We start from the raw sequence: 25817 nt of genomic DNA, 5'->3' as shown, positions 1-25817 counted from the left end.
TAGTTCTAAAGGTATTTATAGGTCCGGTTTTTATGGATTATTTTCTTTTCATTGTTCGAAATGGTAAAATTCTTTACCTTTGAGTATTTGAACAACAGGCAGTCTAAATGGTTAAGAAAGCTCTTACAACATATTTTTTCAATTATTTAATAAGTAACATAATGTATACTTAAACCATGTAGCTCACAAGGAACACCTTGCACTTCTATCTTATTGTAAACCTTAGAAAGCTCTTATGGGATCTTGTGGGGTATAAGTGCTTATGTAAATATAAATATTAATATTACATAGATTGTGGGCCCATTACCACAGAAAGCTGGTATATCAAATGTAAGACCCATACCCATTAAATAACTAGCACAGTTTAGTAAACAGCCCCCCCCCCCCCCCCCCACACACATATAAAGTTCTCCTGAAACAGGTTTGTTCTCAAGGATGAACAAAGTTTTCTCCTCAGTTACTTCTAAAATAAGCAAGCATATAAGCACAGGAGTCCTTTTACTAAGCTGCATTAGGCGATAATCGGGCTCATTTTCAAAACAGAAAAAACGTCTAAAAAGTGGCATAAAGCAGCATTTGGACGTTTTTCTCACAAAAACGTCTAAATCAGTATTTTCAAAACCTATTTCTAGACGTTTTTCTATGAAGTCCATCCCAATTTCAAGGGGGCGTGTCAGGGCGGGACATGGGCGTTCCTAAGACTTAAGACGTTTTTCTGCTATAAGGGAACAAAACAAAAACGTCCAGGACTAAAACTAAGACGCTTTGAGCTAGACCTGTTTTAATAACGAATAAGGCACAAAAAGGTGCCCTAAATAACCAGATGACCACCCAGTGGTCACTAACCCCATCCCACCCTCAAAACGTGATAAAAACATTACTTGCCAGCCTCTATGCCAACCTCACATGTTATACTCAGGTCCTTTAGAATAGCATACAGGTTCCTGGAGTAGTCTAGTAGTGGTGCAGTGCACTGCAGACAGGTGGACCCAGGCTCCTACCTACCCCCTACCTGTTACACTTGTGGAGGAAACTGTAAGCTCTCCAAAACTCACCAGAAACCCACTGTACCACACATATAGGTTCCTCCTTCACCCGTAAGGGCTATGGTAGTGGTGTACAGTTGGGAATAGTGGGTTTTGGGGGGGCTCAGCAGACAAGATAAGGGAGCAATGGTGAGATGTGTATCTGGTAGCTTTTTTGAAGTCCACTGCAGTGCCCCTAGGGTGCCCTATTGCTGTCTTGAGATGTCAGGGGGTCCAGTCTACTAAAAATGCTGGCTCCTCCTACATCCCAATGACTTGATTTTGTGCGTTTTGCAGACGTACTTATTTTGATAACATGGGGGAATACCTGAAGAAGGAGCTGTTGGCATGGGAAGGCTTAGGGGAAGTGGAAAATCAGTGGTCAAAGCTAAAGGCTGCTATAAATATGGCACCTGATCTTTATGCAAGGAAAGTAAACAAAAACAAGAGAAACTGGAAACCTATATGGTTCTTCAAACAAGTAGCTGAAAAAATAAGAGCAAAAGAGGCTTTGTTCAAGAAATACAAAAGAACACAATGAGAGGATCATGGAAAATATTATCGGATTAAACTCAAAGAAGCGAAGAGGAAAATAAGACTAGCGAAAGAGCAAGCAGAAGAAAAAATGGCTAAAGATGTAAAGAGAGGTGACAAGATCTTTTTCAGATATATTGGAAAAAGGAGAAAACATAGGAATGGAATTGCAAGACTAAAAGATAAAGAGAATGGCTATATGGAGAGTGAGGAGGATAAAGGGAATGTGCTAAACAATTATTCTCTTTGGTGTTCACGGAGGAAAAAACTGGAGAAGGACTGTGGTTGGCTGCCGAGGGAATATCTGGGAATCGAGTGGATACTACGCCATTTATGGAAGCAAGAGTTTATATATAGTTTGTGAATCTGAAGGTGGACAAAGCTATGGGGCCGGATGGAATACATCCCAGGATACTGAGGGAGCTCAGAGAGGTATTGGCGGGACCTCTTAAAGATTTATTTAAGAGATCTTTAGAGAATGGAGAGGTTCCATGAGATTAGACACAAGTGGATGTGGTCCCTTTTCACAAAAGTGGAGATGGGGAAGAAGTGGGTAACTACAGACCGGAAAGTCTCACGTAGGTGGTAGGAAAAATGATGGAGTAGCTGCTGAAAGAAAGGATAGTTAACTTTCTAGAAGCCAATGGGTTACAGGACCCGAGGCTACATGGCTTTACCAAAGGAAATTCCTGCCAAACGAATCTTATTGACTTCTTTGATTGGGTCACCAAAGAACTAGATAAAGGACGTGCGCTAGATGTAATCTACTTGGATTTCAGCAAGCCTTTGATATGGTCTCCCACAGAAGACATATGAATAAGCTGAAAGGGCTGAACTTAGGATCAAAAGTGGTGAACTAGATAGGAAACTGGTTGACCGACAGGTGGCAGAGGGTGGTGGTAAATGGAATCTGCTCGGAGGAAAGGAAGTGGAGTTCCTCGGGGGTTGGAGCTGGAGCTGATTCTGTTTAATATATTTGTGGGAGATATTGCTGAAGGGTTGGAAGGAAAGGTTTGCCTTTTTGCAGATGACACTTAGAAAGCCAATAGAGTGGATATCCTAGAGGGAGTAGAAACAATGAGAAGAGATCTCCAAATGTTTGAAGACTAGTTGAGGGTCTGGCAGTTAAAATTTAATTGTTCTTCCATTGTGATTAAAATTTAATGCCAAGAACTGCAGAGTAATGCACTTAGGATGCAGAAAACCAAAACAGAGATACCTAATAGGAAGGGAGAGATTAGTAAGCTCGACTCAGGAGAGAGACCTTGGGGTGTTGGTGTCCAAGGATCTGAAGAAACAATGACACAAGGCAACGGCCGTGGCCATAAGGATGCTAGGTTGCATAGAGAGAGGTATAACCAGTAGAAGAAAGGAGGTGTTGATGCCCCTGTACAAGTCATTGGTGAGGCCCAACTTGAAGTATTGTGTTCAGTTTTGGAGGCTGTATCTTGCTAAAGATGTAAAACGACTGGAAGCGGTGCAAAGAAAAGCTACAAAAATGGTATGGGATTTGCGTTACAAACTATACAAGGAGAGAATTACCGACCTGAACCTGTATACCTTGGAGGAAAGGAGAAACAGGGGAGACATGATATAGATGTTCAAATATTTGAAAGGTATTAATCTGTAAACAAACCTTTTCCGGAGATGGGAAGGCAATAGAATTAGAGGTCATGAATTAAAGTTGAAGGGTGGCAGACTCGGGAGTAATGTCAGGAAGTATTTTTTCACGGAAAGGGTGGTGGATACATGAAAACGGTATTCCGCGGGAGGTGGTGGAGATGAAAACGGTAATGGAATTCAAACATGCGTGAGATAAACACAAAAGAATCCTGTTTAGCAGGAATAGATCCATAGAATCTTAGCAGAGATTGGGTGGCAACATCAGTAATTGGGATGCAAAGTCAGTGCTGGGCAGACTTCTACAGTCTATGCACTGATCGTGACTGAATAGATATGGATAGGCTGGAGTGTAAATTTTAAGGGGCTTCGACATTAGCTTCAGAACCTTTTAGTACAAGTGTGCTGGGCAGACTTCTGTGGTCTGTGGCCTGAGAATGGCAAGGACAAATCAAACTCAGGTATACATATAAAGTATCATATACCATGTAAAATGAGTTTATCTTGTTGGGCATACTGGATGGACCGTACAGATCTTTATCTGCCGTCATTTACTATGTTACTAATGTGGATTTGCAAGAACTTTTCTTTAAACTTCTGTATAGGGTCTATATTACTGGAGAACCGGAAAAACAACTGAAATTATGGGAGGATGATAACTGCATTAAATGCAAAAGCTGTGTGAGGACTTGGATTCATTCATTTATAGAGTGCAACACCTTGTGGGAACTATGGTTAGAGGCTATCCGGGTAATAGAGAGAGTGATAGGATGCTCTTTGTGTATGGCTTAATACTGGGTATTTGAGATATGGGGGAAACAGGCGTCTGCCTCTAGCAATTGAAAACTTTGTGCTGACTGCATGCATGCTTGTATTTAATGCTATATTGAATGGGTGCATTTTGGAAGAGCCTCCATCACTTTGAGTATGGGTGAATCTCATGCGCAGTATGGCAGTGCTTCAGTGGTGAAATGTGACTCAATGTATAGCCAAATATGTGTTTTCGTTATAAACAGTTCTGGCTGAGGTTGGTGTCGGAAATGAATCCTGAGTCAGATTCTTTATGGATAAGAAGGCTTCACCAGGATGTGGTAACAGCAGTTAGTGTATCTGTGTTTAAAAATGTTTTGGACAAATTCCTGGAGGAAAAGTCCACAATCTGCTATTGAGACAAACATGGAAAGCAACTGCTTGCCCTGGGATTTGTAGTTTGGAATGTTGCCACCATTTGGGTTTCTGCCAGGAACTTGTGACCTGGCTTGGCCACTGTTTGGAAAACAGGATATTGGTCTAGATGGACCATTGGTCTGACCCCTTATGGCTACTCTTATGTATGTATGAAAGGGATTGCCTGAGAATGAGGGTGGGGGGAGGGATAGGGTTTGACTGTGTTAATGTGAAGTGTGTCTGAGATGAATGCATTGGGGGGAGGGTTGTACGTGGGTTTACAGGGCTTAAAATAATGTATTATCTGTACTGTTTGGCATGTCTTCCCTCTCTGGATAAAAGACCACTAGAAAGGGAAGACAGTGTTATTCCTGATTCTTCTCTTGATATCAAGAGAGTAATTAATGTTTTTTTTCTCTCTCTCTCTCTGTTTGTGCATTTACAGCTTGTCATTGTAATTTACAGTGTATACAAGTGATTTTTGTATATGTTGTGCTGGATAAATAAAAAGGAAAAAAAAATCACTTGTTGGGGTCTAACCGCAGTTATGGTTAGTCCCTAAGCCGAAACCTGCTAATTTGTGGGTGGTCAGCACTTATGCAGCTAAGTGCAGATATTCAGTTCTTAATTGCATACAGTAACCACATAAAGCACAGTCCTATCTTTATGAAGTTAAGTGCTGTGTGTTAGCTGGCCACATATGCCCAGACAGTCACTGCCAGTGCCCCGGACATTGCCTGGCATTTAATATCCAGGATAATGCCGCCACTGGACAAAAAACGCTGATCACTGCCAGCTGAATATTTACCCCTAAGTTCTTAAATTGTGGCACCTTCTCAGTGTCCTATGAATATGGTCCAATTTGGAACTGAGCATTTGACATATTTTGAAATAACTTACCATAACATACTGCCTGGACACTTTTTCTGATTTAGTCAGAGAGAAGGACTCCAAGAATGGAGAAATTAGATCTTACCTACTAGTTTACTTTTAGCCCCTCCTGACCGGCCTAGATGGATGGATATGCACTCCTACCAGCAGGTGGGTGCAGACAGGACTACAGACTTCTGGTGGAGCCTATAAGTTACCTGTACATTTCTTCCCAGAGTCAGTATAAACGTAACAAATAGAATAAGAACCAACAAATTTCCATTAACCCGTCTCTCCCATGGCTTCAAAATCCTACATGATGCGCAGGAGTGCTGCTCTGCAAAGGAAGCAGCTGCCTCAAAATGGCAAGAGTGGTCACAGAGAATCTGCTGCCAAAAATGAGCTGAACAGGACAATGTACTTTGGTTCCTTGTATACTCTCCACGAAGAGAGATCACATGGGTTTTTTTTTTAATTTGTTTGTTTCGAACGAAAATAAAACACTTATTTTTGTTCAAACCAAAACTTTCATTCCAACAACTTTTTTTATATATAAAACTTTCACAAAGGAAGGACAAAGGATAATAAATAAGACAAGACGAAGACAGAGATAAGGGAAAAGTAAATAAATACTTTGGGCATGTACCTCTAAACATCTTATCCAAGTTCCAATTTTATTAGGCACTTATTATCCCACATATCATAAAAAAAAATATCTGACTGGCTAACAAACCTAAAAAAGATAGAGGAAGGATGGCCAAAGAAAGAGAGAGAAGAAAAGGGTGGCGAGAGGGCTTGCAGTGAAGGAGAAGGGAGGAAAAGGAGCTACAATATAAAATAGGAAGGGGTAGCAGAGGGCAAAGATGATAATTATAGGGGTGGTAGAACAGGCACAACCCAACATGCTAATATATATATATATATATACCCTCGAGGTAGGTGTAACATGATCGGACCTCTTTTATCCTATAATCATTCTAGCTGCAGTATTTTGTATCATCTGTAATCTAAATACTAGCTGCCAGATGGCCAAAAGTCCCTGTTAAATACCGCAAACATTTATAGCTGTGGTTGAACTTTCCAATTTTAAAACAGCGGCCAATGCTCAAAGGAAATCACATGCAAATGAGGTGTACGGAAATTCTACAAGCGGCTTGGTAGAAAAAGGGCCGGAAACTTTTGTATGTTAAAGGTGGGCGCTTCTTTCTGTGCAATACACAGAGTGCTCATTTTACTACTAATGAGCGTATTGTAATATATTTTCATAGGATTCTCAGTAGCTGCTACGGAAAACAGTAAAATTAACACAGAACCCCTTTGTGCATTAGACGCCGAATAACGTTCCCGCTAGATTGGCTACACCCAGTCTAAATCAAACATTGTAAGCACAGTGTACTTTGAGCATCGGGGCCTAGATTACACGAAAGAAGACAATTTAAACCATTACAGTAGTCTAATTTTGACAAAATCATTGCCTGAACCAGAATCAAAAAGTGTTTTCTTTCAAAAAAGGAGCAAATTTTTCTAAGATAGCGATATTTATAAAAATTAGATTTGATAACTGTGTCAGTGTGGAACTTTAAAGATTAAGAAGTGTCCAAATAAACACTAAGTATGTTACACATGTTATCCATCTTTAACTTAAGTCCATCAGAAACAGACAGTTCTGAAGGTATATTTCGCCCTACATGATCTAACTAGAGCAACTTAGCCTTGTCTCTGTTAAGCTTGAAACCATGATTGTGCGATCCATAAAATTTCCATCGTTGAGTGCATAAACGAGCATTGTTACAAGCTTACGGCAATGTTTTTTCTTTAATCCTTCAAGAAACTCCCTAGTCCATTGACTGACTCAATGATGTGACAGTAGAAGGAAGAAAAATTGCTCTGTCATCACTTTTTAGTTTGTCCTTGTCATGATGAGATGGCACGTTTTCAGTGAGAAGGATTGCTTTCCCAGGCAGGTTTAGCAATTTCAAAAACATTTCTACTGATGGAACAAATTCACTGAAAAACTAGTTTCAGAAATGTCTCTGTCCATCCAGGCATTCTTCTGGTTATTGTAAGAAACCAGAAGTGCAGTAGGAGCTAGGTTTTTAAAAACCCTTGTTTTTTTCATCTTTCCGAAGAATGTGAGATGTAATTTATGTTTATGAGCTGAATTACTACAGTCACTCTTTATTTACTTCGTTTATAACCAGGAACCGATAATTTGAGCTGGTAAGCTAGAAGTTTAAAATTTAACTCGGTTTCATAGTAACATATAACATAGTAGATGACGGCAGAAAAAGACCTGCATGGTCCATCCAGTCTGCCCAACAAGATAAACTCACATGTGCCATTTTTTGTGTATACCTTCCTTGATTTGTACCTGTCTTTTTCAGGGCACAGACCGTATAAAGTCTGCCCAGCACTATCCCCGCCTCCCAACCACCAGCTCCGCCTCCCACCACCGGCTCTGGCACAGACCGTATAAGTCTGCCCAGCACTATCCCCACCTCCCAACCACCAGCCCTGCCTCCCATTGTACATAAGTATTGCCATACTGAGAAAGACCAAAGGTCCATCAAGCCCAGCATCCTGTTTCCAACAGTGGCCAATCCAGGTCACAAATACCTGGCAAGATCCCCAAAAAGTACAAAACATTTTATACCTCTTATCCCAGAAATAGTGGATTTTCCCCAAGTCCGTTTAATAATGGTCTATGGACTTTTACAAATTACGAAAAACCTGCAATCCTCCAATCTGTGACCCAGCGCTAAGGAATGTTCCAACAAAGATTTCTCTAAGACTCTTCTCCTAATAGCACTCTTGTGTTCTATAATTCTCTTATTGAGTGTCCTTATTGTCTTTCCTATATACATTAGGTTACAGGGGCAGATGCAAGCATATATTACGCGCCTGGACTGACAGTTGGAAAAGTGTCTATGGTTTCTTACTAACTGGGTGTGTGATAGATATTATTTTATGTTTTACTGGACAGACTGAACATCTCCCACATGGGTAATGACCAAGGGGAGAATTTTTTTCATGTATTCCTTGTTTACTAATGTCCAATGAAACTAAAAAGTCTTTTAGATTCTTACCTCTCTTGTATGAAATTAAAATATCTTTACTTATAAATGCATCATTTGTTTGTACTAGATGCCAATGGTTTTTCATGATCTTCACAATATCATTGGACAAGTGGTTAAATTCTAAAGCGCATACCACCCTGTCTCCATCTCTTCTTTCTCTTTTCTTTAGTAGTTACTCCCTGGTGTATTGTTCTGCACGAAGGAAACCCTTATCTGTGCAATGGTCAGGTAATCCCTTAATTTGAAACGATTTTTAAGATCCAGAGCTCTTTCTTTATACAAATATTTATCTGAGCAGACTCTCTTAATTCTTAAAAATTGACTAAAAGGAAGGTTGTTTTTAAGTGGTCCGCTATGACAGCTAGTAAAATGAAGAAACTTATTAACATCAGTTGGCTTTCTATATATATCTGTTTAAAAATTGCCATCGTCTTGGGATATAAGCACATCTAAAAACGGAATACTAAATTTGTTATATTCTATCTTAAACTTTATGTTCTCATCTTGCACACTAATCCAATCAAAAAACTATTTAGTTCCTTCTCATTGCCTGACCATATCATAAAAACGTCATAGTAACATAGTAGATGACGGCAGAAAAAGACCTGCACGGTCCATCCAGTCTGCCCAACAAGACAACTCATATGTGCTACTTTTTGTGTATACCCTACTTTGATTTGTACCTGTGCTCTTCAGGGCACAGACCATATAAGTCTGCCCAGCACTATCCCCGCCTCCCAACCACCAGCCCCGCCTCCCACCACTGGCTCTGGCACAGACCGTACAAGTCTGCCCAGCACTATCCCTGCCTCCCACCACCGACTCTGGCACAGACCGTGTATGTCTGCCCAGCACTATCTTCGCCTTTCAACCAGGGGCGTATCTGCGTGGGGCCACAGTGGCCTGGGCCTCCGCAGATTTCGCCCTGGCCCCCCTCCCCGCCGTCAACCCTCCCCCGCTGCTTACTTTTGCTGGCGGGGGGCCCCAACCACCGCCAGCCGAGGTCCGACCCGCAGTCTTCATATTTCGTCTTCCTCCGACTCCTCCATGGCCATGCTGTAAGTAACGCTGCTGATTCGTTGAATCCAGTTTGGAGTCTGACGTCACAGCACGTTGTACATACAGCATGGCCACGGAGGAGTCGGAGGAAGACGAAATATGAAGACTGCGGGTCGGACCTCGGCTGGCGGGGGTTGGGGCCCCCCGCCAGCAAAAGTAAGCAGCGGGGGAGGGTTGACGGCGGGGGGGGGAGGGGGGTGGAGAGTGGCGGCGGCGGGGGGGAGGGAGGGAGGCAAAAATGTGCCCCCCTCTCTGGCTCTGGCCCCCCTACCGCCAGATTCCAGATACGCCCCTGCTTTCAACCACCAGCCCCGCCTCCCAATCACCGGCTCTGGCACAGACTGAATAAGTCTGCCAAGCACTATCCCCGCCTCCCAACTACCAGCCCCACCTCCCGATCTCGACTAAGCTCCTGAGGATCCTTCTTTTCCAGATGAGCAATTGTTCTTTAAATTAATGATCCGTCAGAAATATTTTCTCAAACCTAGCCATGTACAATTGAAGGAGCCATGGTACAGCCCATGGCTGTGCCTTTAACTTGTAAATAAAATCTATTATCAAAAGTGTCGATTCATACTCTCTAATAATATCTAATACCACATTATGCTTGATGGTAAGAATGTGGGTGGAGGACGTCCACACAATTTAGAGGAAACTCAGATTGAGATATTTTGTTTTAGTCCCTGCTGTTCAATTTAATTGCTGGAGCTTAAGTTAAGTTAGGTGCTTGGTGCTGGATATCAGTATTGGGGTTTTCTTTCCAGGCCTAGTCATTTTATAAACGACATGACAGTGATCCAAGGAAAGAAGAGCAGGCAAGAGTTCATCCAAACAAGATTTTATTGGAAACAAGACCCGACTTGGCCAATTTTCGGACAGGCCTTCATCAGGAGTCATGCAGGTTTCCAAAACAAATCAGTGAGGCTTAAAACATGTGCTTTGATTCCTGCATTAACAGTTCTTCAGTGCAAATGCCAAAAAAGCAGCTGAAACCAAAGGCATTTGCACTGAAGAACTGTTCATGCAGGAATCAAAGCCCATGTTTTATGTCTTGTTGATTTGTTTTGGAAACCTGCATGACTCCTGATGAAGGTCTGTCTGAAACTTGGCCAGGTCGGTTCTTGTTTCCAATAAACTCTTGTCTGGATGAACTCTTGCCCACTCTTCTTTCCCTGGATTGCTGCTGCTGCTGTTGTGTCATTAGCTTCTATTCTGCAGTGGGCTGTCTCCTGTTTGTTTTTGTTCTAGTCATTTTATAGGCACCTAACATTAAGCACCTGGTGAAAATAGATGCCCAGTCCTAGTCAATATTCAAAGAGGAAATATCTGGATGTCTAATTCTCAAAGTTAGACACCTAAACCCTTTGAAAATAAAGAAATCTAATACATATAAGTTTTTTTTTATAAATGTAATTAAAAATCTACACGTAAAAAAAAAATCTAGTATGAATACGGTTCTAAGTAACAAAATACATAAGTTCTGACTAGATAGCCTGCTTCTTACACAGCTACACTCATCAGTGCTAACCTTAATACATTTTTGCAAAAGTAGGTTTTACAAGTCTTATGCAGTGCCAAGAGCTAGAATTAAGGAAAACTGGACTGAAATTCACTTTAAGAGGTCATATCAAATGTAATAAAAATAAATAATATGTAAGCCGCATTGAACCTGCTATGAGTGGGAAAGTGCGGGGTACAAATGTAATCAAACATATAAACGGCGAGTGACCGACTCACTCGCAAATGCGCAGTACAGACTTCCCTCTCTGTCCCGCCCCCGCGTCAATACGTGATGACGAGGGCGGGACAGAGAGGGAAACTGCGCCGCCGAGGTTGATACCGCTCCCCCCCCCACCCGCCCGAGGTCGCCGCTACCGTTACCCCCCCACACACCCAGCCCGGGCCTTCTCTCCGCTACTAAACTTACACATCCATTCGCCGGAACGCAGCACGCACATCAGCTGAGCTGCCGTCGGCCTTCCTTCCCTGTCTGTGTCCTGCCCTCGCTGACGTTACGTCACAGGAGGGCGGGACACAGGCAGAGAAGGAAGGGCCGACGGCAGCTCAGCTGATGTACGTGCTGCGTTCCAGCGAATGGATGTGTAAGTTTAGTAGCGGAGAGAGAGCGGGCCCGGGCCGGGTGGAGGGATGGCGGAGCACTCCGGGGGGGGGGGGGGGGGGAACGGTAGCGGTGGCGACCTCGCGGGGAGGGAGAAGGAAGGAAGGAAAACCCCAATACCAGCCCGTTTTTACGGGCTCAACGGCTAGTAAAAAATAAAAAAAATATCCCTACTCCCAGGCAGTTCCACTGTACCTGAACAATCCCAAATGGATGTTAATAAAATCTGATTTAGAGATGTACAATTAGAAGTCATATTCAAACGAGGCAAATTTCAGCCTGGTTAGCTTTCTTCTGGAAAACCAGACTCCACTCTCCATATTGAAGGATAAAGCAGAAAAAGTAAATCAATCAGATCAAATGAAATCTGCTCTGGATTCTCCTAAGATCAAATCAAATTTCTGAAGATTTAACACAAAATTCAAAACTCTGTTTCAGCTCATCCGCACATGTGCATAGCTACTTGAGGTCTGGGTTTTGAGGGTTTTCTTAGCTCAATAAAAGATTATCAACTATAACCTCTGTGTTGATTTTTTTTATTACTTGTAATATGAAAGGAAAGCCACAGATTTCCCAGCAAACTTGTAAAAGGATTTGAACATCTCTGTTCTAATCCTCCCTAAATAACTTGTTCCCATGGTTGCTTAGTCTTATGAAATTCTTCACAATGTCTAGGCAACTCTCTCCTTCTACGAAAATAATACTTATGGTGAAAAAAAAAGAGGAGACACACATAATAATATATATTCTGTAAGACAAAGCAAAAAAAAAAAGGCTAGTAGATAGAAAATAATGCAGCATTTTCTGTCACAGAGGAAGATGAGGATTTTGCATACCTGTAAAAGCTTCCAGCGCATGTTAAGGTCATCCAGTTGACGAGATATCTTTAAAGATGGATGCACATCAAGAGGGGAGAGCTGACTGGACAAGTCATTCACTGTTTTCACTTTTAAACTGATTGGTGCAATTTCTTCCTTGAATGCCTGGGGAAAAAAAAAAACCTTCAGTAACTCATAATGGAATACTGACCTGATTCCTAATCAAAACTTAGCCTCCATGTTAATATCATACACGGCAGGTTCCCTGGAGTCCTGCAGAGCTTGCCTGTCCTCACTACTGAAAATTTGGTAGCGAAACAGCACCCCCCACTGGCAGGACTACAGGTGGAGGACTGCTGCTCAGCTTAGAGGGAACAGTGGTTGGAAGTGTCTGGCAAGGGAAAGGGGAAGAGGGTTGTCGGATCTATGGTAGTTATTCACTGGAGGTCTTGCATAAGACCTCCGGCTGACACTAACACAGACCTGTGTTTCGCATGTATTACATTACATTACATATCTGGTGTTTACTTGTGCACCTATATTAAAGAGTCACTTCTTATGATTTAAACAAATAAGCCTCATAAGCCCAGGGTACCAACACAGTGGACACAACCTCTACTTTTAGAGTTGTTTTGCTCTGCAGGTGTTTTCGGAGGTGGTAGGGGCCTATGATGAAAGCCACTTCAGGTTGTGTCCACTGTGTTGGTACCCTGGGCTTCTGAGGCTTATTTGTTTAAATCATAAGAAGTGACTCTTTAATATAGGTGTACAAGTAACACCAGTTTTCTAGAGCAAATAACATATTAGTTTCTGAAATTATTGCTCTAAGAAGATCTTTTGAATTTTTGATATTACATTACATATGACATTTATAAACCCCCATAACCTCGAGAGTTCATAGCAGTTTACAGAAAGAACTGAGCATTCTCATGATATATTACAAAGAAAACAAGTTTAAATCAGTCATCAGAATTTAGTAAACTCCTCATCTGTTAGCAAATTTCTGAAATAATAAAGTCTTCAAGGACTTACGAAATCGCTTATCAGTTAAGCGTCTTAAAGAAAGTGGTAAAGAATTCCACCATCTTGAAACTTGATAGGTAAACAATGATGAAAATATTGTTTTATACCTAACTAAAATTATCGCTCCTGCGTCCGTTCGGCTGAACGCCTCTGGAAGAAATCTCGCACCCATACTGATTTCATTCACTACAAATTCATGCTATCCTCCTTCCAGTCCTCCCTATTCCTCGCCAAACAGGACTATTACACCCAATTGACTAATTCCCTCAGCTCTAACCCTAGTCGTCTCTTCGCCACCCTCAACTCACTCTTCAAAGTGCCCTCCGCTCCCACCCCCCCTCACTCTCTCCCCAATCTCTGGCCGACTACTTCCGTAACAAGGTCCAGAAGATCAACCTCGAATTCACCACCAAACCTTCTCCTCCTCTTCATCCTATAACCCACTCTCTCAACCAACCAACCCAGGCCTCCTTCTCCTCTTTTCCTGATATCACCGAAGAGGAAACCGTCCATCTCCTCTCCTCCACGAAATGCACCACCTGTTCCTCAGACCCCATCCCCACCAACTTACTTAACACCATCTCTCCTACTATCACCCCCCCCCCCCATCTGTCATATACTCAACCTCTCTCTCTCCACTGCAATTGTCCCGGACACCTTCAAGCATGCTGTAGTCACACCACTCCTCAAAAAACCATCACTTGACCCTACCTGTCCCTCCAACTACAGCCCCATTTCCCTCCTACTCTTCCTCTCCAAGATACTTGAACGCGCCGTTCACAGCCGCTGCCTTGATTTTCTCTCCTTTCATGCCATCCTCAATCTGCTTCAATCCGGCTTTCGCCCTCTACACTCGACAGAAACGGCACTATCTAAAGTCTGCAATGACCTGTTCCTCGCCAAATCCAAAGGTCACTACTCCATCCTCATCCTCCTCGACCTATCCGCCGCTTTTGACACTCAATCACAACTTACTTCTTGACACACTGTCCTCTTTTAGGTTCCAGGGCTCTGTCCTCTCCTGGTTCTCCTCTTATCTCTTGCCATCGTACCTTCAGAGTACACTCTCACGGTTCGTCCTTCACCCCTATCCCGCTCTCTGTTGGAGTTCCTCAGGGATCTGTCCTTGGACCCCTTCTTTTTTCAATCTACACCTCTTCCCTGGGCTCCATGATCTCATCTCATGGTTTCCACTATCATCTTTATGCTGACGACACCCAGCTTTATCTCTCCACACCAGACATCACTGCGGAAACCCAGGCCAAAGTATCAGCCTGCTTATCCGACATTGCTGCCTGGATGTCCAACCGCCACCTGAAACTGAACATGGCCAAGACCGAACTTATTGTCTTCCCACCCAAGCCCACTTCTCCTCTCCCTTCACTCTCTATCTCAGTTGATGATACCCTCATCGTCCCCGTCTCATCTGCCCGCAACCTCGGTGTCATCTTCGACTCCTCCCTCTCCTTCTCTGCGCATATCCAGCAGATAACCAAGACCTGTCGCTTCTTCCTCTATAACATTAGCAAAATTCGCCCCTTCCTCTCTGAGCACACCATCCGAACTCTCACCCACTCTCTCATTACCTCTCGCCTCGACTACTGCAACCTACTCCTCACTGGCCTCCCACTTAGCCATCTATCCCCCTTCAGTCCGTTCAGAACTCTGCTGCACGTCTTATCTTCCGCCTTGACCGATATACTCATATCACCCCTCTCCTCAAGTCACTTCACTGGCTTCCGATCAGATACCGCATACAGTTCAAACTTCTCCTACTAACCTACAAATGCACTCGATCTGCAGCCCCTCCTTACCTCTCTACCCTCATCTCCCCTTACGTTCCTACCCATAACCTCCACTCTCAAGACAAATCCCTCCTTTCAGTACCCTTCTCCACCACCGCCAACTCCAGGCTCTGCCCTTTCTGCCTCGCCTCACCCCATGCTTGGAACAAACTCCCTGAGCCCATATGCCAGGCCCCCTCCCTGCCCATCTTCAAATCATTGCTCAAAGCCCTCCACTTCAATGTCGCCTTCGGCACCTAACCACTGCACCTCTACTCAGGAAATCTAGACTGCCCCAACTTGACATTTCGTCCTTTAGACTGTAAGCTCCTTTGAGCAGGGACCGTCCTTCGTTGTTAATTTGTACAGCGCTGCGTAACCCTAGTATCGCTCTAGAAATGTTTAGTAGTAGTAAGTAGTAAAATTCCTAACTGGAACAGGGGCAGAGTCATATAAATATCAAGGTGCAAAGTTTGAATATCGCCCTAGCCTCAACCAGTAACCAATAACATTTCACAATTAAAGGCGACAGGCTGTCAAACTTTGGTATCAGGCATATCAAGAGGGCTGCCGTATTTTGCAATGACTTCATTCTCCTTAATATTATCTGTTTACAACCCACATATATAGCACTACAATAATCAATATGTGCTAGGATCATTGATTGAACAGTAAGATGAAACGATTCCAGTTCGAAATTAGAGCTAATTCTTCTAAGTTTCCATAACAATTTAAACACCTTTGAGGTGACCGATGGACCTGTTGTTCAAAAGTAAGAAAGTTGTCAACTATAACATCTAATATTTTAAGTTTTGTTTCCAACTCATATTTAGTATCACTGACTACAAAATCCTTATCTGGAAAAGGATTAAACATGCTACTAAGAATTAAAAATATAGTTTTATCTTTATTGTGCTTCAATCTAAACTTTGTTTCGGTATGTCTAAACCGTGTTTAATGTCTGGTATGTATAAGAGCACCAGAGAAAGGAATGTACAGCACAATATCATCTGCATATATAAAAGGGCAGAAGCCCATCCAGGACAAATTATTACCTAAAGTAGCCAATAGAATATTAAATAACATTGGTGAGATCAGGGAGTCCTGAGAGACCCCACAAACTGGGGACCATGAAAGAGATCTATCATTAATCTTTAATGAGGTATTCTTACTGACGAGAGTAAGAATAATATGACTGATTGAACCAGGGGAAAAAAACAGCGTTAAACAAATTTTCCAGACAGCATGTAAGACGTCTAACAAAACCTAAAGAGGCTCTTTCACAAAATATACCAGACAATTGTCCATGAAACAATGGGAGGCAGAATATTTTTTCAAATACGAAGAAACCTCTAAATAAAAAAAAGGTTTAAAGCTAGTCCAAATTCTGCCTGTAACTACTGTACTGCATTTTCTACTTCAAGGGGAAGATATTCAAGTTCCACCAAGTCAGATTGATAGGGACCAAGAACTTCTCTGAGTTTATTGATTTTACCTTTAAAATACTGGGCAAGATTATCTGCCACAATTGGAACATCATTTAAAGATAAAGACCGCTAAAGATTTACCAGATGATTCACTAATCCAAACAATTCCTTTTAAACATTACAGCCCTCCCTTTCCACCCAAGAAGTGAAATAAGACAGTTTGGCTTGCTTAATCTTAGACTTATAATGACTGACTGCAGATCTCCATAATAGTCTATTTTCTGCTGATTGATTTTTGATCCACTGTCTTTCAAGCTTCCTACAGTGTTTTTTTAACTTCAGGAAATCATCATTTAACCAGTTAATCCTTTGTTTTCCTGGACATTTTTTTCACCAGCAGAGAAGCCATTTCATCTAGAATCTCAACACTAAAGCTGTTCCAATTTACTACGAGGTTATTTAAAGCCTCTAGATCTTTTCTAGGATTTTCTCTTAGTCCAAAAACTAACTTTGTCAATTTTCCTTCTCATTAAATGTGGTGTTGGAGAAGATTAACAGTTTCTTCTACTTCTCGTTCCAGTATATTGTAAAATGTAATCTATAGTGATCAGCAAACACAAGGGTGAAAATGAGGAAGGATCCAAATAACCAAGGCAAACAAGAAGTTAGAAGGGTTTATTTGCCAAAGTAAGCTGACCCAAAAGATCTGCCTGATGGCCCTTTATATGTGTTACAGCCGATGGGGCAAGTGTTAAATTTAATAAATTCAAAAAGGTGTTTACCAACTTAGGGCCTCTTATAAGCCGCACTAGCAGCTCCCAGTACAGTAATGCCGACAAAGTCCATTTGAATGGACTCCGTCAGCATTGCCGTGCGGCTTCCTAAAAGAAGCCCTTAATTGTAGGTTCAGAAAACTGTTAGAGATGTAAATGAAAGACTCCCAGTACAATTATGTTGGTAAAAATCCATGCTAATTGCTGAAATAAAATCTATAATATTCCCCTGGGCAGTGGTCCATTTGCCTGGAGGACAATAGGCCAAAATACAATATAACATGTCTTCTATTGACTGATTCATCCTATATAGTACAGGATAATATCTCTAAAGAAGGAGACACATTACTTGATCTCAGCTGGACATTAAAAAAAAAAGATTTATAAATTATTGCTATACCACCCCTGTTACCACCCCTGTGACAAAACAGTGGGTTATTAAGCCTATAAAACTGCCTTAACTAATTCTTGAAGGGTATTTCTCTAGTTTGGCCACCAGGTGGTGCATGTTTATGTTTAAAGCTGTTACAGAGAACTGAATGTTCCTTCTTTACTTAACACAGATAAGAAGTAACCCACAGTGATGTGGCCAGCTACTTTTAAAACTTGTTGTTCTGGTCTCTGATTGGCCCAGGAGCTCAATTCATCTAGAATGTACTGGCTTTTTTCTCCAGTCTTAGCCAGGGAGAAGAGAGAGAGAGAGAGGTCTCTTTGCTGTGGCCCTGTGAACAGTTATATTTGATAATTTGTGAGCAGCTATATGTCCTGAACTCCGCGGGTACTATTTAGATAGTAAACAAATGTTTAGATAGTTTTATAATTGATCCATATTTCAGTTAGTTGTTACTGTTTGCTGATTGCACCTTTTCTATTCATTGTTCTAATTTTTCACACAATAAACATTTTTAGTTTAATGCCTCTGCTCGTCTGGACTGACTACAAATCCTGGTGGTTTGTGTGTTGGGTCTGAGTGCTTTCTGGGAACTGTGGGATCAGTGGGAGTGTGACTCGAGTAACCTAGAAATCACTGGGGATAGTGGGAGACTTGTTCAGAGGACCCAGTCAATGGGAGGAGGGTGCTTGTGCAGAGCACAAACAGCAGGTATAGCTGGACCTGAGCTGTGCTGGGAATAAACACTCCAACTTTAACCACTACCTCCAGGAATCTCCAGGCTATTGACCCTCCCACCCTATCCTCTAGTATTTCTAATCTCCTCCCCTCCATCATGTCCTCCGAGTCTGTTGACAAGGCTGTCTCCGCTTACAATGCTGCTCTCTCCTCTGCTCTGGACACCCTCGCACCATCCACCTCCCGCCCCACAAAGCGTACTAATCCCCAGCCTTGGCTGACCCCTTGCATCCATTACCTTCGCTCCTGCGCCTGATTGGCTGAACGCCTCTGGAGGAAATCTCGCACCCATTCAGATTTCCTTCACTACAAATTCATGCTATCCTCCTTCCACTCCTCCCTATTCCTTGCCAAACAGGACTATTACACCCAATTGACCAATTCTCTCAGCTCCAACCCCCGTCGTCTCTTCGCCAACCTTAACTCCCTCCTCAAAGTGCCCTCCGCTCCCACCCCCCCTCGCTCTCTCCTCAATCACTGGCCGATTACTTCCGCGACAAGGTGCAAAAGATCAACCTTGAGTTCACTACCAAGCTATCTCCTCCTCTTCACCCTTCAACCCTCTCCCTCAACCAATCAACCCAGGCCTCTTTCTCCTCCTTTCCTGACATCACCGAGGAGGAAACCGCTCACCTTCTTTCCTCCTCGAAATGCACCACCTGTTCCTCTGATCCCATCCCTACCAACTTACTTAACACCATCTCTCATACTGTCACCCCCTCCATCTGTCATATCCTCAACCTCTCTCTCTCCACTGCAACTGTCCCTGACACCTTCAAGCACGCCGTAGTCACACCTCTCCTCAAAAAACCATTACTTGACCCTACCTGTCCCTCCAACTACTGCCCCATCTCCCTCCTACCCTTCCTCTCCAAAATACTTGAGTGTGCCGTTCACAGCCGCTGCCTCGATTTTCTCTCCTTTCATGCCATCCTCGATCCACTTCAATCCGGTTTTCGCCCTCTACACTCGACAGAAACAGCGCTCTCTAAAGTCTGTAATGACCTGTTCCTTGCCAAATCCAGAGGCCACTACTCCATCCTCATCCTCCTCAATCTATCCGCCGCTTTTGACATTGTCAATCATGATTTACTTCTTCCCACACTGTCCTCATTTGGGTTCCAGGGCTCAATGTGGCTTACATAGTACCGTCAGAGGTGTTTGCCCAGTCGGTTGATAACAAATACAAGGTTGTATAGTAATCGAATGAGGTAAATATGGAGTGTCAGAAGGATGAAGATTGTGTATTGTCCAGTGCGATCATTAGTCATGCTGTGTTTCTGGTTGAAGAGGTTTACGTTTATATGCGGTTTCATGCAAAGATCAATTTTTTTTTAATTTTAGCAGATCTATTTAATATTCTGGCAACATTATGTGAAGTGGTAGAAACTTTGGAAATAATTTTCAAATCATTAATTTATAATATTGTTTAAATATGGGAGAAATGTGATCTAATCGACGAAGTCCAATAAGAATACGTATAGCTGTGTTTTGGATGCGCTGTAATCTTTTGATTTGGCAAGGATCAAGTCTAGCCCTATCTTGTTTAAATTAGTTATAGAACCACTTGCAATTCTGGTTGATAGTATTGGAGTGACCATGTACTTCTACAGTTTATTGCTTGTACTGATCCTGACTCTCCTGACCTCACCAGTTTGAATTTGTGCTGAGTTCTGGTTGCCCAATGGCTCTTTCAATTTAGGCTCAAGTATAATTCTGGTAAAGACAGGATCAATTTGGTATACTGAGAAACTATCCCTCTCTCTTCCTTGTCTATGGGAGATGCTATCATTCCTGTTGGGGAATGACAGGCATCCATTTAGACTCTGCTGTATTGTTTGATCACAAAATTTCATTGATGCTTAAAACTTATCTTCCTGCTTTCCATTTGTTCAGTCCACTGGTGACTTCCCTGAGGTCAGGGATATTTCATTGTTGATGAATGCTCTAATTCTCTCGAGTGGACTACTGTAATGCACTTTAAATGGTGTAAAGGCCTTGGCTTTAGGAGATTACATCTCATACAAAATACAGTTGTAAAGCTATCATGTGTTTGTAAGTTTGCTCGTGTAGCTCTGCTTTTTAGGAAGCACTGGTTACCAGTTATTTACAGATATAAGTTCAAGATTCTACTCCTGACTCATCGGTTGCTTTTCACTGGTTTCCTCATTTATCTTACTGATTTGCTCTTGCCTTATACACTTTTTTGATCCCAATGTTCCTCAAAGCAGAGTTTGTTCTCACTCCTCTCCTTTTAGAAATCATTTGTAAGCTACATTTCATTCCTCATGTGCAGATTTGGCTCTGAATTTGCTTCCTATTAAGCTTAGAACAGAAATCTCATCTCAAAATTAAACTTGCTCTTAAGACCTGGTATTTTGCCTAGGCTTTCAATTTCAATTAGGTGTCTGCTTTTCCTCTGAAGTGGGTATATCAGCTGGGGATGCACTTCTCTATTTCCTGCACTCTTTGGGCAGCACTGTTTACCTTCCCTTCTTGTTTTTATCTTTTTAGTTTAGTTTATTTGGCATTTGATAGACCGCCTTTCAAAGCAACATCAAAGTGGTGTACAATAAACTAAATGGAAAAGAAAGGAACTGCATCAAAAATATAGGACAGAGGACAGGGAGGGAGAAAGTCTGTTTTGTTCTTTATACACCAATTCCTCCTTTTTGTATGCTGTTCACGGTCTTGTGACTTTCTGTCATTTTTAGGTATTGTACACCACCTCGATATGTTTTCTGAAGAGCACTTAATGCACTTTACCACATGATCAAATTTCAACAAATGTAATGTCATAACAGGCCTTTCGGACAAGTATATATATATATGTTAGATCAATTTTCAATGGGAAAGAGCACACATAATTTCCTTCTGAAAATTACTGTATGGGAAGTGTGCACACATTTACACCAGTCATTTACCCCTAGATTCTACATATAGTACCCAGATTTGCAGGTGTGCCCAAGGTGCAATTTGAGTAACGAACACTTAGCTATCAATAATTGGGTGCTAACATTAAATTATTGAAGTTAATTGGCACTCAGTAAAATTTGCGTGCTATTCTACAAGGCATGGCACCTAACTAAAAAGGGACATAGTCATGGGCATTTCAGGGGCACTCCAAAAAGTTTTACATATAGTTGTAGAATACGGCCTCTGCACACCTAACTTGGATGCCAGCATTTACACCAGGTTTCAGTAGGTGTTAAGTCTAGTGCCTAAAGTTTGGTGCGGGAATCAACACATTTAGTGATGATTTTTTCTGGCACCAAATTTGGAGCGCCATTTATAGAATCTCCTCCTTAGTACACAAAATTTCCCAGTTCATGTGCATATGATGTATTACATAAAGTCTGCATGTCATTGCTAATCCCTCCCCCAAACTTGCCCTCTGGGAACACCTTCAATCAGTTTTGTGTAAAATACCTTGCATGAGCCAACAGTGGTTTTAGAAAGATGTTATTATTATTAGTTCTGCATTTGTACCCCATATTTACAGTTGAGCTTTTAACATTTTTGTTGGGAGTTGACAAGTGTTGTTGTTTACTTTCTGTTAGTGGTCGTGTTTCGTGGTGTTTTGTATATTAGCATAGTCAGCCTGGGCGTGATCTTTGAAGAAAGATTGACTGAAGAAGTGGGCTCTCGGGTGTTTTCAAAAGGTTAAGTAGTCAGTACTGCGTTTTAGAACTTTTGATACTGTGTTCCAGATTTTGGGACAAATGTATATGAAACTGGTACAGTGTACAGATTTGTATTTTAGGCCTTGGCATTTGGGGAAGTGAAGGGTGAGGTACGTTCTTGCGCCTTCAATTGCATTTTGCATAGGAATGGAAATTTCTTCAAATCCCTTCATCAAACCCCCCTTCTGGTCTCCGGTCATCCTCCCTTCTCTCTCCCCCACAGACCCCACTATCCTCTCAGGAGGACACAAATATCCCCCCTCCCCATGGTACCACTTTCCACTTTGTCCTCTTTTCAGCTTCAGACCTCAGCCTCTCTTTCTAAGGTTCTTCAGTCAATGAAAATTACCCTTTGTACTTTAGATTCATTCACTTCACAATGATTAAAAATACCATATCTAGAACTATTTCTCAAAATTCTACTCCTTATCAATCATAGTCTCTCCTCAGGTCACGTTCCCACTCTGGGAAAAAAAAACTGTAGTTTGTCCAATTATTAAAAAAAACATCTCTGGATCCTCAGGATCCAACATACTACTGCCCGGTTTCTAACCTATGTTTCTTGTCAAAACTCCTTGAAAAAGTAGGTTATCTTCATCATTCACAGATAAAATGTTTGCACTTCATCCTAAACAGTCAGGATTCCAGTCTCATTTTAGCACGGAAATGGCCCTAACTGCCTTACTCGGTGATATTTACTCTCATCTTGATAAACATAAGGATCCCCCAAACCCTGTCAGCCGAAGACTCTTTCTCCTTAGGCAGCCAGCTCTCTTCCAAATGTCAGCCAGCAGCACTTGCCCTGAGCTGACGCGGAGACTGGCCCTTCTGCACATGCTTGGTTTTCGCACATGCAAAAGCAATGATAGCCATCAGTTTGAGGCAAGTGCTACCAGCTGCTGTTCTGAAGAGTGCTGGCTGCTCGAGAAGGAGGAAATCTTCAGCTGGCAGGGTCCGGGGATCCCCGCCAGCTCAAGTATTTAATATTTGGGGTTTGTGGTCAGGGACTGGTGGATAGAGGAGCAAACCGGGACTCAGGCCCACCCAAAATTGGTCATCTGGCTACGCCCCTGTTTTGCCTCCTTACTGACGTAGAGATAATCTTGCATTAAGCAAAGCCTTCCTGGGAGTGTGGAGGCTATTCTGGAAAAGGCTTGGCTGGTGTCTCTTTGCGTACTCTGGTCATTTCCTTTAAGGGCATTGCAGATCAGACATATGCCACCTGATATTCAAAGCGATTTAACCAGGCACTTCTGACTGCCCAAGTGGTGATATGCAGCGGCACTCAGTCAGATGGTGCTACTGAATATCACCACAGACCAATCGTGCCCCGCCCCACCAGCGCCAGGGCGGTCCATGAGTGGAGCATGAAAGGAGCCGAGACCCAACTGGCCAGCGGCCACCCTCGGATTGATAACCAGCCAGGTAAGCAACCGAAGCTAGGACAGCAAAAAAGGCTGTCCTAACTTTAGCCACAATGGCTTATGGACTTTTCTTTTAGGAAATTAGCCAAACCTTTTTTTTAAACCTTGCTAAGCTAACTGCTTTTACTACATTCTCTCTGTTAGCATTCTAATATACTTAACTTATACTCTCTCTAGCAACACTATGTAACTCCTATTACCATGTAAGCCGCATTGAACCTGCTTTGGGAAAGCGTGGGGTACAAATGTAATAGATAAATAAATAAAATAATCCTCGCAGTCTCACTAGATTTATCTACAGCTTTCAATTTAGTCAATCACTCTCTTCTACTTTCTAGTTTAAAGGTTTTAGGTATCGCAGGCACACTTGTTGAATGGGTTTCCTCATTTCTAACAGATCATTGTTTTCAGGTACAAATATCATCTTCTGTTTCTTCCTCCTACCCTCTTGGCTACTGGGTTCCACAGGGCTCAATATTTCTCCTCTTCTGTTTAATCTTTTTTTTTAGCCCTTTAGCAATTCTCATTCAATCCTCGGGAATCTCTTTTCACTTTTATGCAGATGATATCTTACTATTTTACCCTACAAATCCATCATCACTAACTATTCAACCATTGCAGACTTGTATGGCCCTTGTTTCAGATTCGTTGTACTGTCATGGACTAGTCTTAAATAGGGATAAAACAATTGTGTGCTGGTTCACTGGTGGTCTACAAATCCCCTCCTCTCCTCTAAATCTTCTCGGTTATGATTGCTCTCCAGTAACCTCTTTCCAGTATTTAGGTGTAACATTAGACTCTCAACAAAGTTCTGGTTTATGTAAAAGTGGTTTCTTTATTCTTCACCAATTTCACTCTGTTCGTAGATTCTTTGATCATGACAACTTCCATGCGTTGATTGTCTCTCTTCTCATCACTAGACTACTGCAATATTATCTATCTCAACTGCTCTCATTTACTTCTGAAGGAACTTCAGACTCTCCAGAATACTGCTTTCAAATTACTTCATCATGCCCAAAAATATGATCATGTTACTCTGCTCTTCCATAAATCACATTGGCTCCCAGTGGAACAACGGATTATTTTCAAGAATCTAACTCTTGCGTTTAAAGCCTATCGTTCAGGCTACCTCTAATATCTTTCCAACCTCACTATTCCTTATTCCACTGCATGCCTCTTTCGCTCAATAAATTACCACCATTTATATCTACCTAATCCTCAGGCTGCTCAATTGGAATTTACCCAACATCAAGCTTTTTTCTTTGCTGCACTTTTCCTCTGGAACTCTATGCCCCTCTCAATTCAGTTAGAGTTGTCATTCAAAAATTTCAAAGAATCGCTCAAAACATGGCTCTTTCAGCAAGCATTTAACCCTACATGAGGATTTTTTGTTCTCCCTCCAGGTTCCTGCAAAACTCCCCTCTTGCTTTCTTCTTCCCCCTCACTATTGTATGTAAACTTGAAAGATTGGGCTATCCTGCTCACTGTCCTATTCAATATTGAAGTTATTTTCTGTTTTCTCTGAGTTTTTAGAGTTGTACACCCCTGTGATCTTCCAGTTAGTTAATGGCAGTATAGCAAACCTAAATAAACTATAAACTATAGATCTATGAGATATGTCATGTACTCCGGTGCAAGGCCAAAGATTATCCTGAGGGCTGGAGAGCAGAACTTGAAGGAAGTATGTGCTCTGATGGGTAGCCAGTGAAGTTTGAGGAGCGATGGTCTTGTGCTTTCATATGTATTTATTACGAATATCAGTCTGGCAGCAGTGTTTTGGCTGTTTGGAGTTTCTTGAGTAGTTGCTCCCTGCATCTGGCATAAATTCCCTTGTGCATAGGCAAGGACCATGGATTGGACTAAAGTGCAGAATACATTTCTCGGGAAGTATTTCTTTATGCATTTCAGCTTCCACATGGTTTGGAACATTTTCTTCATTGTATTTGAGATTTGCTTGTCAAGGAATAGGTTGCAGTCGATAGAGACTCCTAGGATTCTTAGATTGACAGATATTAGCATCTATAGTTGGGAATCATTCGATACTGTGTGAGGTGAGTATTAGGCAGTGTTTTTTCTTTGTTCAGTTTGAGCTTGAACAATGATGCCCCGGATTCCATTATGTTTAAGCCATCCACAATTCTAGATGTAATTTCATGCAGGTTCTTATGGAAGGGGATGTAGATGGATATGTCATTGGCGTAGATAAGGGGGTTGAAGCCTTGTTAGGATAGCATTAGGGTTGGGGGGGTCATCATTAGGTTGAAAGGCATCAGTGAGAGCGGCGA

The 25817-nt window shown here is 42.1% G+C and overlaps 1 protein-coding gene across 7 annotated transcripts in view; it reads right to left on the bottom strand.

Annotated features, from left to right (window-relative positions):
- The window catches only part of LOC115465822 (utrophin-like), a 1296369-nt gene that overhangs the window by 357282 nt on the left and 913270 nt on the right, over window positions 1-25817 (bottom strand). For all 7 annotated transcript variants that reach the window (XM_030196568.1, XM_030196575.1, XM_030196573.1 and 4 more), the window contains one exon: window positions 12308-12454. In XM_030196568.1, coding sequence (XP_030052428.1) covers window positions 12308-12454 — 147 coding nt within the window. The remainder of the gene's footprint in view (window positions 1-12307; window positions 12455-25817) is intronic.

The sequence above is a fragment of the Microcaecilia unicolor genome, chromosome 3 (assembly GCF_901765095.1).
Source record: "Microcaecilia unicolor chromosome 3, aMicUni1.1, whole genome shotgun sequence".
In the NCBI taxonomy this organism is placed as follows: domain Eukaryota; kingdom Metazoa; phylum Chordata; class Amphibia; order Gymnophiona; family Siphonopidae; genus Microcaecilia; species Microcaecilia unicolor.
The sequence above is the reverse complement of the archived record's forward strand: the minus strand, read 5'-3'. Positions and strand labels throughout refer to the sequence as shown.